The sequence below is a fragment of the Pipra filicauda genome, unplaced genomic scaffold (genome assembly GCF_003945595.2).
Source record: "Pipra filicauda isolate LSUMZ 115617 unplaced genomic scaffold, ASM394559v2 scaffold67_size6003252_pilon, whole genome shotgun sequence".
In the NCBI taxonomy this organism is placed as follows: Eukaryota; Metazoa; Chordata; class Aves; order Passeriformes; family Pipridae; genus Pipra; species Pipra filicauda.
The window spans coordinates 5,568,058-5,583,908 of NW_024104842.1; the positions used below are offsets into that span (position 1 = coordinate 5,568,058).

The window sequence follows — 15,851 nt, forward strand, 5'->3', positions numbered from 1 at the left end:
TTCTATTCTTACCACTTTTATTGATACAGATACAGACATCAGTAGGCATTTTACCACTGTCTTCAAAAACTCAATCTAATGAGAAATATATTGGATATAAGTATACTAATGGCCCACTAGACATGGTATAGATTTGGTATTGAAGCAGTGCAAAATGTTACACTTTTCAAAAGAAATATACTATTGTCCACTTAGTGTTTTACTTTGCACATTTTTATGACATTTAATTAATGGATAATCAGACTCTTTGAAGATATATCAGGAATAGTTTGTATACCAGAAAAAAAAGCAAACATTTGTGATTTGTATGTATGTATCAGTGGCAAGACAGCCTCTTTCCTCCCTCCCTCCAAGGCAAGTGGGCAGCATCTTTTCAAGTTTACACAGGGAGAAAGGATTGGGTGAAAATTCTTATGGGCATTTCATATTCAAAAGGAGGTTCATCTGCCACTCTAGGAACATAGTGAGTCTTCAGTGTCACAACCTGTATTCTGTCACTAGAAACAGATGGAAAGAAAGTTAAAAGGTTTCCGTCTCTGGATTCAAGTAGAAAGTAGATCTAAATCAATTATCTCCAGACTGCCTAAGTCACTCCAAGAGGCACTGGCAGCTGTTCCACTGTAATCAAGTAGCTCCTCCCCCTTGCCCTACTCCTTTCAGACACACACAACACAGGGTATAGACCCCACCGCTCAACTGAGGCAAGTTTGGATTGCAACTTCAGTAGAATTCAGACCAAGTTTGTGCCCAGGTGAAATGGGGGAAAAAAACCCAAACATGAGAAATATTATAATATTAAATTACAAAAGAAAACATTGAATGTGATGAAAGCAGATACCAGATGGTTCCTGTGTTTCTTATGAAGCCAGAAAGTTTATGTTGCCATGATTTAATTAAGGACTATTGCAATTTCTGAAACAAATTAAAAATCATACTATTGGCATGTAGTTTAATTGTTATGTGCATTTCAGTCAGTTGAGCTTTTGATAAGAGGAGACATGCTAATTGCTAATGTGTTGATATTAAAAGAAAAAAAAAGTTTTCTAAATTTGCTTTTTTCTTTCATTCCTTAATGTCTCCTCCCCTAATTGCATTTGAACAATTCAGACAAGAAAATAATGGAAGATTATAGTGCCTATTTCAATGAATACTTAATACAAAATACTAAAATATTTACTGAAGCATAAAATACAGGTGCCTCTTCTCTGAGATGACTTACTGTGTTATCAGCCTACTAGTCTGATTTTGCATTAGGAACTGTTTTTAATAGCATAGGAATAGAGCCTGGGTCTGACTTCCTCCTCAGTCTCTTACCCTGCAGCTCTGTCACTTGCAGGCTAAACAGAAATTATAGAAAGAATGAATCGAGAAGATTTGGTCAACAAAAAAAAAAAAATACATAAAATAATATACAACCGTACTTGCCACCTACTGCCCACTTCCCTTTAGCCCTAATGACAAAAACAAGGGAATGGGTTTAAGAGAGGAGGATTAGAGCATTCCCATGCTAGAAAAGCCTTATATGTCAGGTCTTCAATTCAAGTTCCTCAGGTTTTTGTAGGGCATTCTATCAACTGAACTGATTAATGACGGTACAGTAATGTCCACAAATGATGAATGGATACCTAAAAATGGCCAGCGAGGGAAAACAGGCGCCTTTATCTCTTATGTTCTTCTTTCTCATTCCATTGAGAAGTATTACTCTGAAGATAAATTATTGTATTTATATAAAATGTAAAAATACCTCTTTTGCCCACAAGTTGTGAAGTATTTCACGGGAAGTATCAGGACTAACATAAAACACAGCTGCAGTTCTAAATTACAGGCATATTTCAGTTTACCATCCAAATCATAAAATGCTATCTTAAACCTTTGTGTTGACATTTTAAGTACCTTATTTTAGGACAACAGCACATGAATTACTTTGCCACCATGATTTACAGCTGACATATGTTATGAAATTCTTGCAGATTTGGGTAAATTTTATGTCAAAGATTTGAAATACTGAAACAGTACAATAACTCTGCTGTAGTACAAAAAGGCACGCTGTTGCTACATTCTTTTAGACTTCTCATAAAGTTAGGCAACCCTACTGAAAAACTTGTTTTTCTGAAAGTCTGCAATAATTTTTTTCCATATTATCATACTAAGCTAAGTGAGTTAAAGGGGTTCAGCTAGTATGTGTCCTTTTTGAGAACTTTCTAATGAAAACGTGTTCTATTTCTATTTACTTCTAATGTATTCATGCATTCTTCCTGCGCAGTTCCATGGCATTTTGGTGGTATATTTTTAATGGGGTTTTGTGTTCTTTCAGGTTGACTTTAATACTGTCCTGTCCGATGGATCTCAAAAATTTTCCAATGGATGTGCAAACATGTATAATGCAGCTGGAAAGCTGTAAGTTTGTGTAATGTATTATCCAATAAATACTTTTGCAGGGATTACAACTATGCAGGAGGTAGAAGAATCCCTTGTAGTGGTACAAAAATAAATTTCCAAAATGAATCTTCTATTTTACCAAAAGAATCTCTGAAATATACATGATTTTCAGAGGAAGAGATATTTTCATCCTTATTTGCACTGATAATCAATAGTTTTCTGTAAATCTGAAGTTATCACTAAACTTAAATACCCAGTGACAGTTTACCTTCAAGCAAAATTTCTGCATATAGGGTTTCACCATAAGTCTTGCCCATGTTCACACGTGCAGGAGGAGAATAATATGGGAGAGCATAAAAGAAACATGAGAATGGAAACTGTAAAGCAGCTATGCCATTTCAAGGCACATACACACACTCACAAAAGGACAAATCAGCTCTTCTCTCTGATGTTATGATCTGAAATAACAGAGGATCTATGAGGAGAAACACATAGATATGCATTAAATTTTCATCTTCCTTGTGATATGAGTATTTGGAAATTGCCATTTCCCTTAAAATGAGAGGACTTTGAAAGAGAGTTCTAGTGGAAAAATCCTCCCAGTGATGCAAAGAACAAAAATAAAATAAAGTAAAGCATTCCTTAAAGGATTCCAGTAATCTGAAATTTGTGAAAATTAGTGACGGGGCAAAACATATTAGGAAGTATCCATCTAAATGATCTAGATTTACAGTTTGAGTAACTGTAAATATTTCAAAATATTTTTTAAAAAATCTGCATATAGAATGAACATACTGGATTATTTGAAGCATATTATAGATGAGAAACACAACACACATAATATGATTAAAGTATTTCTTGGATTTTTTCTTCTTTACTGGAGCAAAGTCACATCTTAGGGGAGGGAGAGGTAATTATCTATCAGCCAGTATATCAGAACTGTTCAATGTATGAATAGTGATATGCTTTTATAAAAAATTGCAGGTTGAGTATAAAAGCCAGATCTGTCTTTTACTGTAATGGACAGATGGTAACATTATGAAGCAGGCTTTCAATATGAGGGCAATGGTTGAATCTGACAGCAGAAATTTTTCTTGACAAAAATTGAGAGATTTGCAGCAAATGTCAAGGAATTTAGGAAAATATTTAAGCAAAACTCCGTGGTCAACCCAGGCAGATGATTCTAGCAATAACCTATGTCTCTTGCATAATTAAAGTGACTAAATAAAAGGTTAATACGAGGGAGTTGTATCAGAATACATGCAGGTGGCAGGGATATTCATTGTATATAATTATGCTTCAAAGAGGAAGTATCATAATGTTTGAACGAGCAGAAGGTATACTTTAAAAAGTGTTTTAAAAAGTTATGAAATTTTTGCTGTAACAACTTCATAAAACTGAGCTGCTTTTTACCTCTCTTTCAGCCATTGTGAGGATAGGTCAGGCAACAACTGAGCATTCTTGAAAAAACAGGCATCTGGTTTGCTTTATAGAAACCTTGCAGGAGCCCACAATTCCCCCAGACTGCACCATAGGGAACCAACACTTATTAGCTGAATAGCTCTGTAGATGTTCTACTGTCTTTTTCAGCAGAACATTTTTCACTGTAGTCTTGTTTTTAATCATTCGATTCAGTGGGAGTAAATTCCCAGCTGCACATTGACATAGTTGAGAGAGGTAATGCTCACAAAAGAAGAGCTGAACAAAATACAAATGAGTGCTTCAAAGTCTTCTACTTACAGAGAAAGATCAAATTTGATTTCATAAGGAAGTTACAAGTAATAAAGCTTTCCCCATATTACCTTGTCTAATTCTGTTCTACCTGTAACTTCAGGCAGCAAAAAACCAACTATGAAAAAAGAAGGTGGCCTAAGGCAGAAAATTTTGCAGCATGTGGGAGCTCTGGCTATGTTTACATGTCTGATAGAGAATAACCAGGTAGGTTTAAAAGAGCAAGGCAGGAGTTCCCCAAAATTATTTTGGGACAAATCCAAAGCAGATAGGTACAGTGACCTAAGTTCCAAGATCCTAGACCTTCAAGAGCAGGAATTCACCTGTCCATAGCCAGTTTCTCTGTACAGGAAGGACAGGAAAGAAAATAGACAAATTGGAAGTTTACAAAAAATATCTATGTGCTATGCAGGAGAGTAACTAGGTTAAAAAGAAAAAAAAAGAAAGCTTATATAAGTGTGAACTCTACCCAATTTGCAATACTTTGAAAAGGCTGAGCAGAAACATTCAAATTCCAGAGTCTCTGGCTAAGAAAAGGCATTCAGTTCTATTTAAAATTACAGAAGAAAAAAGGAGTTGGGTGCATTCGGCATTTTCCCATAAAATCTCCTGAGGTATGAACTGACATAACCCTGAGAGCCTGAATCCATCCAAGCACCTCTAATTTCTAGGCCACAGTGTCATACTCTCTTGTGGCTGTCTAGCTTGCATTTTATGGTGCACAATGAGACAATGTAAACAGAGGAATCAAAGCCATAACCCTAGTGGTTATTGCCCTGTCTGGGGAAGTGGAAGACATTTGTTTCAAAACTGAGAGCACAGTCCTCTCATGTCCTGAGTAAATGATCTGACCATCAGTCTGTTGTTTAAAAATCAAAGTGTTTGCAGGAGCAAAACAGCTGTAACCATGCTTCCAGATGTTTCTTTTTAAAGTGGTGATCATTGCTGTTTTTTTCCACTAAGTGCCAAGTTTGGTCGAACATTGTACAATTATGAATTTACAAGGCCCACTTATCTCATAATTTCTTTAAAATGTATCTGATCTTGAAAGCCTTGCTCCTGTATGTGTCATTAAGAAAATTAGACTAAATCATTCATCTTTTTCTTACTCATCTTACTTCCAGGTTGCGAGGACTGACAGTTACCTAGAGAGATGATGCATTTTGCCTCTGCTTTAAATAATCATTTCTTTTAGTACTAGATACTTTCCTTCAGTATTGATACTGTTGCTCCAGCATAGAAGGGTCTAAGAGGAAAATTCATTTATAGCTTTTCTTCACAAATGATATTTTTATTTTTACCTGACTCTGTTTTTTCTAAGGTCAGCCTAAGTAGCTGTATTTGCCCCTAGTAAAAGTAATTCACTTATATCATGAAGGGACTGAAAAATATTTAAGTGGAAATGTCTTCTATTTTTAAAGGATTTATTTTAACAAATGGTTCTTCAGCAACTAGAATAAGTTGCTTTTGTATCTTAGAAAGAAAGTAAATGAAAATGCATATATGAAATAATCCCTTCTACATTTCTTTGTCTTACACTAGGGCAGTCTATAGGCATGTGAGATAATTTTAATTTCATTCTGCTTGAATAAGATATAAAGAAATGTCAGCTAGATACATATTTATTTCTGTGGCCTGTCTCCCAGGAAAGAAATGTTTTCCTTTCATGTGCTAGAGCTTGTTGTCTCTCTTTTTTAAGTTTCATTTTTATCTCACAGCATTTCTTTATTCATATATTACAATTATAACTTTATGTGACATTTAATATTCCTGAATTCTCAAAAAATAATGAAAATAATAACTCAGCTACAAGAGAAGAAACATACTATGAAAAGCACCTGCTTACTGCATAATTTTAATTTGATGCTTATTATTAAATTAAACAATGGTCTTTTTATTTTCCCTTTTGATTTATGAAGGCTTTTTAGTCTTTCTAAGCAATAATATTCTTGTCTTTTGGATTGTTAAAAAATATTAATTCCATACTACATGATGCTGAGTTGCACTATTTCTTTCCCACCAACCTCTAAATTGTTGATTGTACAAGTGGAAAGATGTGTAGGCAAGCTGCAGTGGTACAAACTAATGTGTTACAGAAAATGATGTGCACATTGTTCATTTCCCACAACAGCACAAAGACACCATAAGATAAAAGAACTGGAGCATATTTCTTATCTGCCAGGAAACCTCAGGTCTCTACCTGAATGACAGAGATTATGGACAGACCAGGTCAGTGTCTGCCTATGCCAGCAAATATAGAAACCATACCACTTCTCTCCTTTCCATTTCAGTAGCATAAAAATTGTCAACAACTCATCCTGTGTTTTCCACTCTGCAGATGGGTAACTCAGCCTATTGTGCCTATCTGAAACGAGACCTGACACGCAGCTACAAAGATCAAGATGCTTGTAGTCTTCAGCTCCTGACCAACACAGGATGAAAGGGCAGCAGTAATTGTACAACTGCTGCTGAACATACAGAAACTAATATAAAACTGACAGCTGAAAATCTGTACACTCCAGCAAGGAATATTAGCTTTGAGAGACGTGCTAGTGTACTGAGCCTGAAATGTTATTCTTCTCTGAAACTCAGGCCAAGAGGGATAAACCTATAATTCCCAAGGAACTCCATCAGAATGACTTAGAGGGCAGTGCAAGAGGCAGACCCTTTTCAAAGCAGTTCAGAAGTACATTGCATAGAATCCTGCTTTCCTGGAGCTCCAGCATAAATTTAGCCTTGAAATGAGTCACAGCTGATTTTTGAAGCTAATATTTTTAGTGCATATGGTAGAAGAATTTGTTCTAACCCCAAGCCAAAACCGGATTTGTTAGCTCTGTCATATCTTCCCCCCGCTATGTTGCCTGGAATTTAAGGCGCAATTCAAATATCTGTCATGTTCTTAGGAACAGCAATGTCCAAGCAGCCTGTTCTGGAGGCAAACTGCTGTGATGCCTAACAGAAGAGGAGTGAAATAACTTTAGTCAACATGACTGTAGTCATTCATTGCATCAGCTGGATACCTAAAGAATGGCTTGGTTTGCTGACTAAATCCAGTCTTACTTTTGGGCCTGTACCTTACTTTTAAAAATTAAATAAATGAGAATGGAATTTAGATAAATCACTGGGATTAAAAATTAAAAAATAAATTCTGTAGCTGAACCAAACTCTCTTTTACAAAAACACTATTTTGCTCAGTTGTTTAATGCCATTTATGTGTTTGTTTCTTGAACATGAGGAAAAGAGTTGGGTCTTAATATACCTGTAGGGATTGTAAAATGACACAAGGGAAGCACAGCCTTCCTGTAATAAAACAGAAAGAGCAGAAAATTTATGAGATATATTGGTATTCAGCTTTAGCCCAAGTTTGCTCAAAAATTTTATTCCTTGTGACTTGGAATGTCATGCTAAAGGTGATTAAAATGAATGAAGTTAGCAAATAAGACTGTGTCAGCACATGTAAAAAAGGAATTATCTTGGAATTGGGAAGACAATGACACTTCAAAGGTGTGGAGTCTCTGAAGGTGCAGGTGAATTGTTTGCCTTGAATAACAAACTTTGTTTTTCTGTAACGATGTAGTCCTTGGACAAGCAGGAGAAGAGATGTTAGGCACTTCAATAATCATCAAGACAAACTTCTTGTATGGTCTCTGTCTTACCTATGAGATAATGGGCTTTTAATGCCTACCGCTGATATTGAATTAGCTAAGATAAAATCTTCCTACTCTTAGCATGCATGTATGCAACTAATATAGCCTAGTTCCAATACATTCTGTAGAGTCATGTGGATAGATGCGGTTCAAATAGAACCCTATTTGTTTATTTTATTTGCTGTCCGGATATTAAAAATCCTGCAACAACCATCCCGGGCACAAGTCCTGAAAACCACGTTTTATCAAGGTCTTAATTTTTCTACCTTCTCTCTCCATTAGTGTGACCACTCAGAGTTTTACTTTTATTTTACCATGATTACCACCAACTCTGGCAGATCATTTTCTAAAGTAAAATTTTTGTAGGCCAAATCCAAGATACCCGGTTGTTTCAGGCCCTCTTCCCTTCCAGATAATTCTAATTTCTACTTAATTTGCCACTTCTTCATAGTCATCTCAGCCGGAGCTCTCAGTCTGCCAGTATATGCTTATCCAGCTAATTACCTGGAATGACTTCAGCCACTTAAAAATTACTTGTCCGTTTAAGAGAGCTGTTTGCACAGAGGCTACAGTGCCATGCATTCACGCAGTTCTTGAGTGTTCCTGAGAAATACTCCCTCTGGCAACCTTCTCCTCTCTGGATGATATTTTAGTCACGTAATTACCAACTATTTACCACCTGTTTTTTGCACTTCAGATGTGCAAGACCTCAGACCTTTGGTCAGAAGAGTATTAATGTAATTTAACCAGTCCTGTACCTTCTGAACACCACTGTTCAACATAACAATGTTGTTTTTTCTGTCCTTTCTTTCTAGTCCTATGATTACACCACTTAGATTTTGTGTGATTAGTGATATCTTTTCAGAATTAAGTAAGAGCAAGTACCTGCACAGTAGCCAGACGAAAACAAAATACATTGAAAACTGCGCTCTTCAGCCACAGTAGCTGGTTTGTGTCCCACAAAACACAGTTTGGCAGCTCTACTTCCTTTCTCAACCTTCATGCATCCATGCCCTGCAACCCAAACCCTAGCACACTGCATTTCAGTGGCAGAAGTCTTTACTAACCCACCTGATTTAGTTTAGGTTGGCCTGGTCCTGCAGACCATGCTAGATGAACATTGCTTTCAGCTATTTATGTAGAATAAAAGGTTCACTTTTCGCATCAGCAACTAAAAGTGATCAGCACCCTCATATACTACCTAGGCTAGTGACTGACTGTCCTTTTTTCAACAATAAAATGTAACCACTAGGACTTTCATAAATAACATTGTATTTCCCAGCCACTGATAATAACAGAAGAAAGAATGATGTAGTGGTTGGAAAAAAATAGAGATCATCAATTCATTTGGAACTATACCAAATAATGAAATATTTTCAGTTGTAAAATCAAGAATACCTCTCCTTGTTAACACTGATTACTAAAGAAGTTTTAGAGACAAATTTGTGTCATCAAATAGTACAGTAAGTTTGCATAATTTATATTTTCTAACTTCCCCAGGGGACTATTACAAGACTTCAGATTTCCATAATTCAGTGAACACATTTGATAGGGCCATGTATTTCCCATTTAAATTTAATTGCTATCTAATTCAAGTTAATTTAACATACCTAGTGGAAACGTTATACTATTTTAAATTTATTTGGTATAATGTAAACTCACATCTCTCGCATCTCCATTAAGTCCTTTATGTTATAAGACACATTTACGTTATAACTACAACCTTGACTCACAAAACTGAAGTTACAGTATTGAATGCTAAAGCTATATTTTGGTATTTAAAATGTAAACATGACAAAAATTAATTACTACATCAGCATTTTGAATACACCAATATTTTTTTAATTTTCATTATTTTTACTTGATGAATTAGTGGGCAGGCTGGATAATCAAAATTAAAAGCATACATTAGAGATGAATGAATCTGATTTAGTGAAATACATTTTGATGCAGCAGTTGTTTCTTGCCAGTTCAATGAGTTTTATTCAGGGGGATATGACCTCTGGCCATAATCTACATGCTTCAAATGATAATCTGCTTTACACACGACTGCTTTTTGTTTGAATTCATGCAAAGTTTGATAAGATATATACTTCTGACTTTTCATCTTTTATGGCATTTAATAGTGAATTTTTAGACTGTGTTTATGGAATATCATGCAATCAATAAGATAGAAAAATGTCTCCTTGCACAGTTGATGTATGATTTTATTACTTGAGTAATATTTGATCTTTATTAAATACTTATTTAAAAGGATATGGTCTCATTTTAGCATATTCATCTATCCCCAACAAAATATCAAAGTAAACCAAAAGTCAGCCTGAGTCTCTGTGAAAACCTTGTGTAAAGGTTCTTCTCAAAAGGAAAATCAAGAATCTAGAAGGCAGAAGTGCTGAAAGCATTTTAAAATTTGCAAACACTAATTCTTACCTTCTAGGTTCATTCATTCATAGACAGATCAAAAAAGATGAAGTGTATTGAAGATTTCAGGTCAGCAGATCAGGTCATTGGGTATGACTGAATGGCATTTATAGGTGTATTCAAAGAGTAATGAAGTAATTGAATATAACAGGGGTAAGATTTATGCTCACATAACAATGTTATGTTCTTCACTGGAACTCAAAATGTCAGTAATTGTGGGCAGTTACTCTTAGTAAGTTCTGAAAAATACACTTTAAAAAGTAGTTTGTCATTGAAAGGTTAAAAGATTTTCCAGTTATAAGTAGGTTGTCTTCAGCAGCTCTTTAACGTCACACTGAAGCAGAAAGGAAATATTGTAAAGAAGATGAAAGCTATATAAATTAGATGGAAAAAATTGCTCCCTTTTCCTTTTGGTTCCTTCTGGTATATGTGTACCCTTGTATTTCAACCTGTTACAACAACAGAAGCTGTATAGTTTTAGATTTCAGTCTTAAAATATCATGTTGTCCATATCTATTAGATTCTAAGAAAGTCTTAATGAAACCTGAATGAGAAAAGGAAACCTTTTTTTCTTCCAGTTGTAATAACCAGATAAAATTTTTTCAGAAAAAAAATTAGAATAAAATATCAGGGATATCCTGGAGAGTTAATATATTCAGAGGAAGCAGGGATATTTTACCCAATGATATCCCATGCAAATATTCATCTGAGAGATGAAAATAGAAGGAAAAAGTACTTGTCCTTTGCAAAGTCTGGCCCTCGATTACTATGGCTTTTGCTGTTATATTTAATCTTATACACACATGCAGGAGGTATGGATAAGTGCAGGAATATTAAAACTGAATGCTTTTTAATATCATTATATGTCACAGACAGTATGAGAAGATTACAATGAATTGCTTTCCCGTGTGTTGTTCCAGTTTCAGAGAAAAGCAATTTTTCAGTTTGACTACTACTGCTGCAAAAATTCGCATTTTTGAAGAATTTTCACCTAACAATTCAAATTGACATAAATCCATAAAAACAGCTTTGACAATTCACCATTTCACCTGTAGTAAAAGGAGGAAGAGATCTGAGTGTGAAGGGCCTATTTTATCCTTCATAGTTTGGGGAGGATAAGATGTTCCCAAACACCCAAGAGACCTGGAGGTTTAGCTAATTTAGATGCTTTGGTTTAATCCATTAATAGACCAGCCAATTATTAAGATTTAAAAAGAGATTCATAAGAAAGCCTTTTTCTTTTTTTCTCTTGTTCAATATTGTATAGAATGGTAGATAATAATTCAGGATTAGCAGGTACAAGCTGTATTACCTCCTTTTTATGAAATTTACTTAAAACACTATAGTTTGGTACATTCCTGCTTTTCAAAGTTGCCACTGACTTACAGTTTATTTGTTTTTTTTATCCTTTTTTTTAGTTGGATACACAATGAATGACCTCATTTTTGAGTGGCAAGAAAAGGGAGCAGTTCAAGTAGCAGAAGGTCTCACTCTGCCACAGTTTCTGTTGAAAGAAGAAAAGGATTTATGTTACTGCACCAAGCATTATAATACAGGTAGGAAAGCATATTAGTGATTACAACAGGAAAGACATTTAATATTTTTTGTTATAATAAATGTCACAGCTGGGATATTTTTTAAATGTTCTCACTGAACTCCAAAGAACATTAAAATGTACAGGTGCATTGTGCAGGATAACTTAAATAACTGGCAAACAAAATGAAGCTACTTAAGACTGACCAAACTTGTATTTTAGTTACCTTAAGAAAACATATAGTTGAAAGAATTCAGAAGCAGTTCAGTCAGGAGTTTTATTTTTTCAGCAAGTGCCATGACCACATTTACGCTGTGGATCTGAAACACTACTGAAATACAAAGGTCCATATGCTGCACACTAATCATAGCCTGGCTCAGTCAGGAAAAAGGGACACAGGGTTTCCAAGCCAGATATTACTGCCCTTGTTCATAAAGGGCCAATGTGAACAAGCTGAAATCATGCTTAGTGTGCAGTGCCCAAGTGTAAAACCTAGACATAAGTATGCAGCGGCAGATTAGTGGGAATGGTTTCAAACTGAGAGCAGGTTTCAATCAGATATTAGGAATAAATCCTTTAACTGTTCCAGTGATGAGTCACTGGAACAGTTTGCCCACAGAAGTTGTGGATGCCCCAACCCTGGAAGTGTTCAAGGCCAGGGTGGCTGGAGATCTGAGTAACCTGGTCTGGTGGAAGGTGCCCTGCCCATGGCAAGGGTGTTGGATCTAGGTGATTTTTAAAGTCTCTTCCAACCCAAGCCATCCTATGATTACGATTCTATGATTTATGATACTGAATTGAAGCCTTTGTAGAACTGAGATATTTAGCTCATTATTTCTGGGATTATTTGAAAAAGGAGGGGATTAACATTAATTATATAGTTATCTCATTTTTAATTGTAAAAAACTATTTCAATAACTGCACAATCTCAAGCATAATAATCCTCAAAAAACATGTAGCAATGGCTAAGAATGCATAGCTTATATCTTGTCTCAAGAAAAAAAAAATCTAGAAATCTTTTATTCTAATCCATGTATCTTTTAAATTCTGCTCTCCAAACATGAGTCTAGATTAAACGTATTTTAAAATTTAAGATTAGAATGATTCATTTGAATTCTGCTGGAATGTCAGGGGGGAAAAATTAACTAGGCGGTATCCATAAGGAATGTCTTGTGATCAAAATTAAGGATGAGTGCTTTTCAACCCTGAGTTTTATCACAACTGTTGTGGTGACCTAAGAGAAAAAAAGGTTCTCTAATGATTTCCATTTAGAGGAGAAAGATATTGATAAAGACATTTTGAAGTGTTCCTTAAAATAAATTTGAAATACTTAACATACATTTTTACTGTACAAATACTAATATCTGGATAATCCTTAAAAAAATTCTAAAAATGGAGATATATATCCTATAGCAGGGTAATTTTTTCACTCAAACATCTCTTTGTTAATGATAATATAGAATTTCCTATTATTCCTTTTTTTCTTTCTACCATAATCCTTATGACAAATAAGAAAATTTTATTTTCATTATTTTCCACTGTCTCCTTTTGAGATATACAGGCAGGTTATCCCCCTCCTACTTTTGTGCTATTTTAACATCTGCCTGTAATTGCACTTCTATACCCTGTCTAGTGATATTAACAAGTGCGAATTCATGATATAGAATATTTTCTGAAGTTCATTTGCGTACCATGATGTATAAAAAATCTCTAACTGAGGAATTAAGACATTTACATGGTGTGTAATCTGGTGCTGAATAGAAATCTGTATTAAAATTTCATAATTTCCAGTGATTTCCAAACACCTCATCAAAAGCTGAGTTGTACCCTTACTCGTTTGTCCGAGAACTCACATTATAATCATCATGGTTTAAACCTTATCTTTTTGATTAAAACTTCATTGTTTCAATATTTTTGAGGCATTACATTTTTCTTCACAACCTATGTTTCAAGCCTATTTAATTTGGTATGAATTTTCTTCTAAGGAAAAATAGGAGAACATACCTCACCTAGGCATACTACACTAGGTTGTATGGGGTCAACTTAATTCTATTGCTTTTTCCCTGTGGCCGTAAACTGAGTTGAGAAGCAGGAGCAACAGATGTTATTAACATGAGGCATGTGAGGCCTCATGCTTCACAAAATGTGGTTACAAGACAAGTGTGCTTATCTCTGTGCAATTCTGTCACATTTAGATGGGAGAAGGGGTTTACCATGATAAGTCTAGAGGACTGTGTGGCCAATCAGCGGTCTGTTGTACTCTGTATTGCTTTGGCCAAACTGCATTTCTGTGGCCAAGCGTGCTGTAAAGCATCAGTGCAACCCACAATCCTGAAAAGATGGATGAAGTTCATGCCTCTCCTGAAAGAATAATTGGACAATTTGTCCATAAAAAGTCGAAGTATTTGCTAACATAGAAAACTTGGAACCCTGTATGCAACTAGACGATGGAGACTTTAAAAAACGTCAGCAAAAGAGAAGACAATTGCACAACTGTGGAACCTGCCTGTGATGGGCAAGGGGGAAAAATGTGATGCTGAGCAGCACCATCTGCAGACAAAAGGGTATGTCCTCACCAGAGTAAGCAGCAGAGTGGCCTGCTCTGAGTTACAGCAACAAAATTAGAGGTACAGATCTAGAAGAACTTTGGCAGGACAAATCAGATAAAAAAAGATGGTCTTGCTCATGCAGGACTACATTTATTGTGATACTCTCCTCTTCAAGACAACAGTATTTTATCCAGAGTATTTTTTTTTTAATTCAAGTCTTCAGTATAAAGTGAATTTAATAAGATTCGAGAGGTTTGGTTTCTAGGAGTGTAAGAATGCATTTTATTTCTTTGTTACAACCAGTACTATTAACTACCATTTGTAGGCAAAAAAACCATAAACATTATATTAAAAGACAACAACAGCTAAGAGTTTATTTTCACTATGTCACTTGGATATGTGACCAGTAATGTGCTTTCTTAAGACTCCTGTAATGAGCTTTTGCAGGCAGATACACCTTTAGAACACCACACAAGAAACAAAATTTAAAAAAATCAATTTTCAAAACTTGAAGTAAAGTCTATTTCTCTGGCCTATGACAGATTAGATAAACTGAATTCTTAAAATAATGATAAACAGCTGGTACGCAGTAAGTGACCAAGAAGAGTTTTCAAATTAAAGAGTTACAACACAGAATGGAAAATTCTTCTGAGACATCCTGTAAAACAGAAAAAAAATCCCCAAATTCTCCCTGTGAAAAAATTTAATATGAAGTTTCAGGACAACTTGTGGAAACTCATCAGTGCATGTCTTGTCAGTGTTTCATGCCCAATTGAAAATGAATAACTGTAACCACAGCTCAAAAAACAAACTATGTCTAAATATAGAGACATAACAGTTTCAGCAAAAATACAGCAAAATGGCTTATCAAGTCTTGTGTTCTGAAGTGACACAACAGCATTTCCGATAATTTTCATGTTTTGCATCCACAGGCATATCTGCAGTGACACATTTGGGAAGTGAAGTAGAATCATAACAACCAGCAAAATCACATATGAACCATTTATGTTACAAGGATGGTCTTGCTTTACTGCATTCCTATGTGACATTCATTGCTCCCCTGGGCAATGAATTTTTATTTCACCTAATTTTTACTTCAATCACAGATAATTTTCGTCATGGTTGCAGAAAGCCCAATATACAATACTTGAATTTGTGCATAATAACGTTGGTTAACAGTCACAAACAGAAATACTCTGAGTCTTGGTTTTATTCCTGCTCCATGGATAATGCACAACACTTGCACTTGAATGATGCTGCTCAGAACTGTCTTAGGTCTATTAATGCTTTTTGGCTCAAAGGTTTGGATATAGTGGTCCTGAAAACAGTGGAACTATGGTTCCTACACTCACCACCAGAACTGATGGATTCCATGTGACCATTTCTGATAATTGCAGTCTTGATGAATGGCATGTTTCCTTAATTTATCAAGCTGAAAAAAAAATTAGTTTCTCTTTTCCATATTTATTTTCAACTTTCTTTTATTGCAGTCATTATCAGTCTTACACCAATGTTAAATTTACCACCTGCCCAAGTATTTGTTTCCTGAAAAGCTGCATAAAGACACTTCCTTCCTGTCCAGGAATTTAT

The 15,851-nt window shown here is 35.2% G+C and overlaps 1 protein-coding gene across 3 annotated transcripts in view; it reads left to right on the forward strand.

Annotated features, from left to right (window-relative positions):
- GLRA3 (glycine receptor alpha 3) overlaps positions 1 to 15,851 on the forward strand; it is an 87,415-nt gene that overhangs the window by 50,432 nt on the left and 21,132 nt on the right. For all 3 annotated transcript variants that reach the window (XM_027741598.2, XM_027741596.2, XM_027741597.2), the window contains exons 5-6: positions 2,315 to 2,397; positions 11,597 to 11,734. In XM_027741598.2, the coding sequence (XP_027597399.1) occupies positions 2,315 to 2,397; positions 11,597 to 11,734 (221 nt within the window). The remainder of the gene's footprint in view (positions 1 to 2,314; positions 2,398 to 11,596; positions 11,735 to 15,851) is intronic.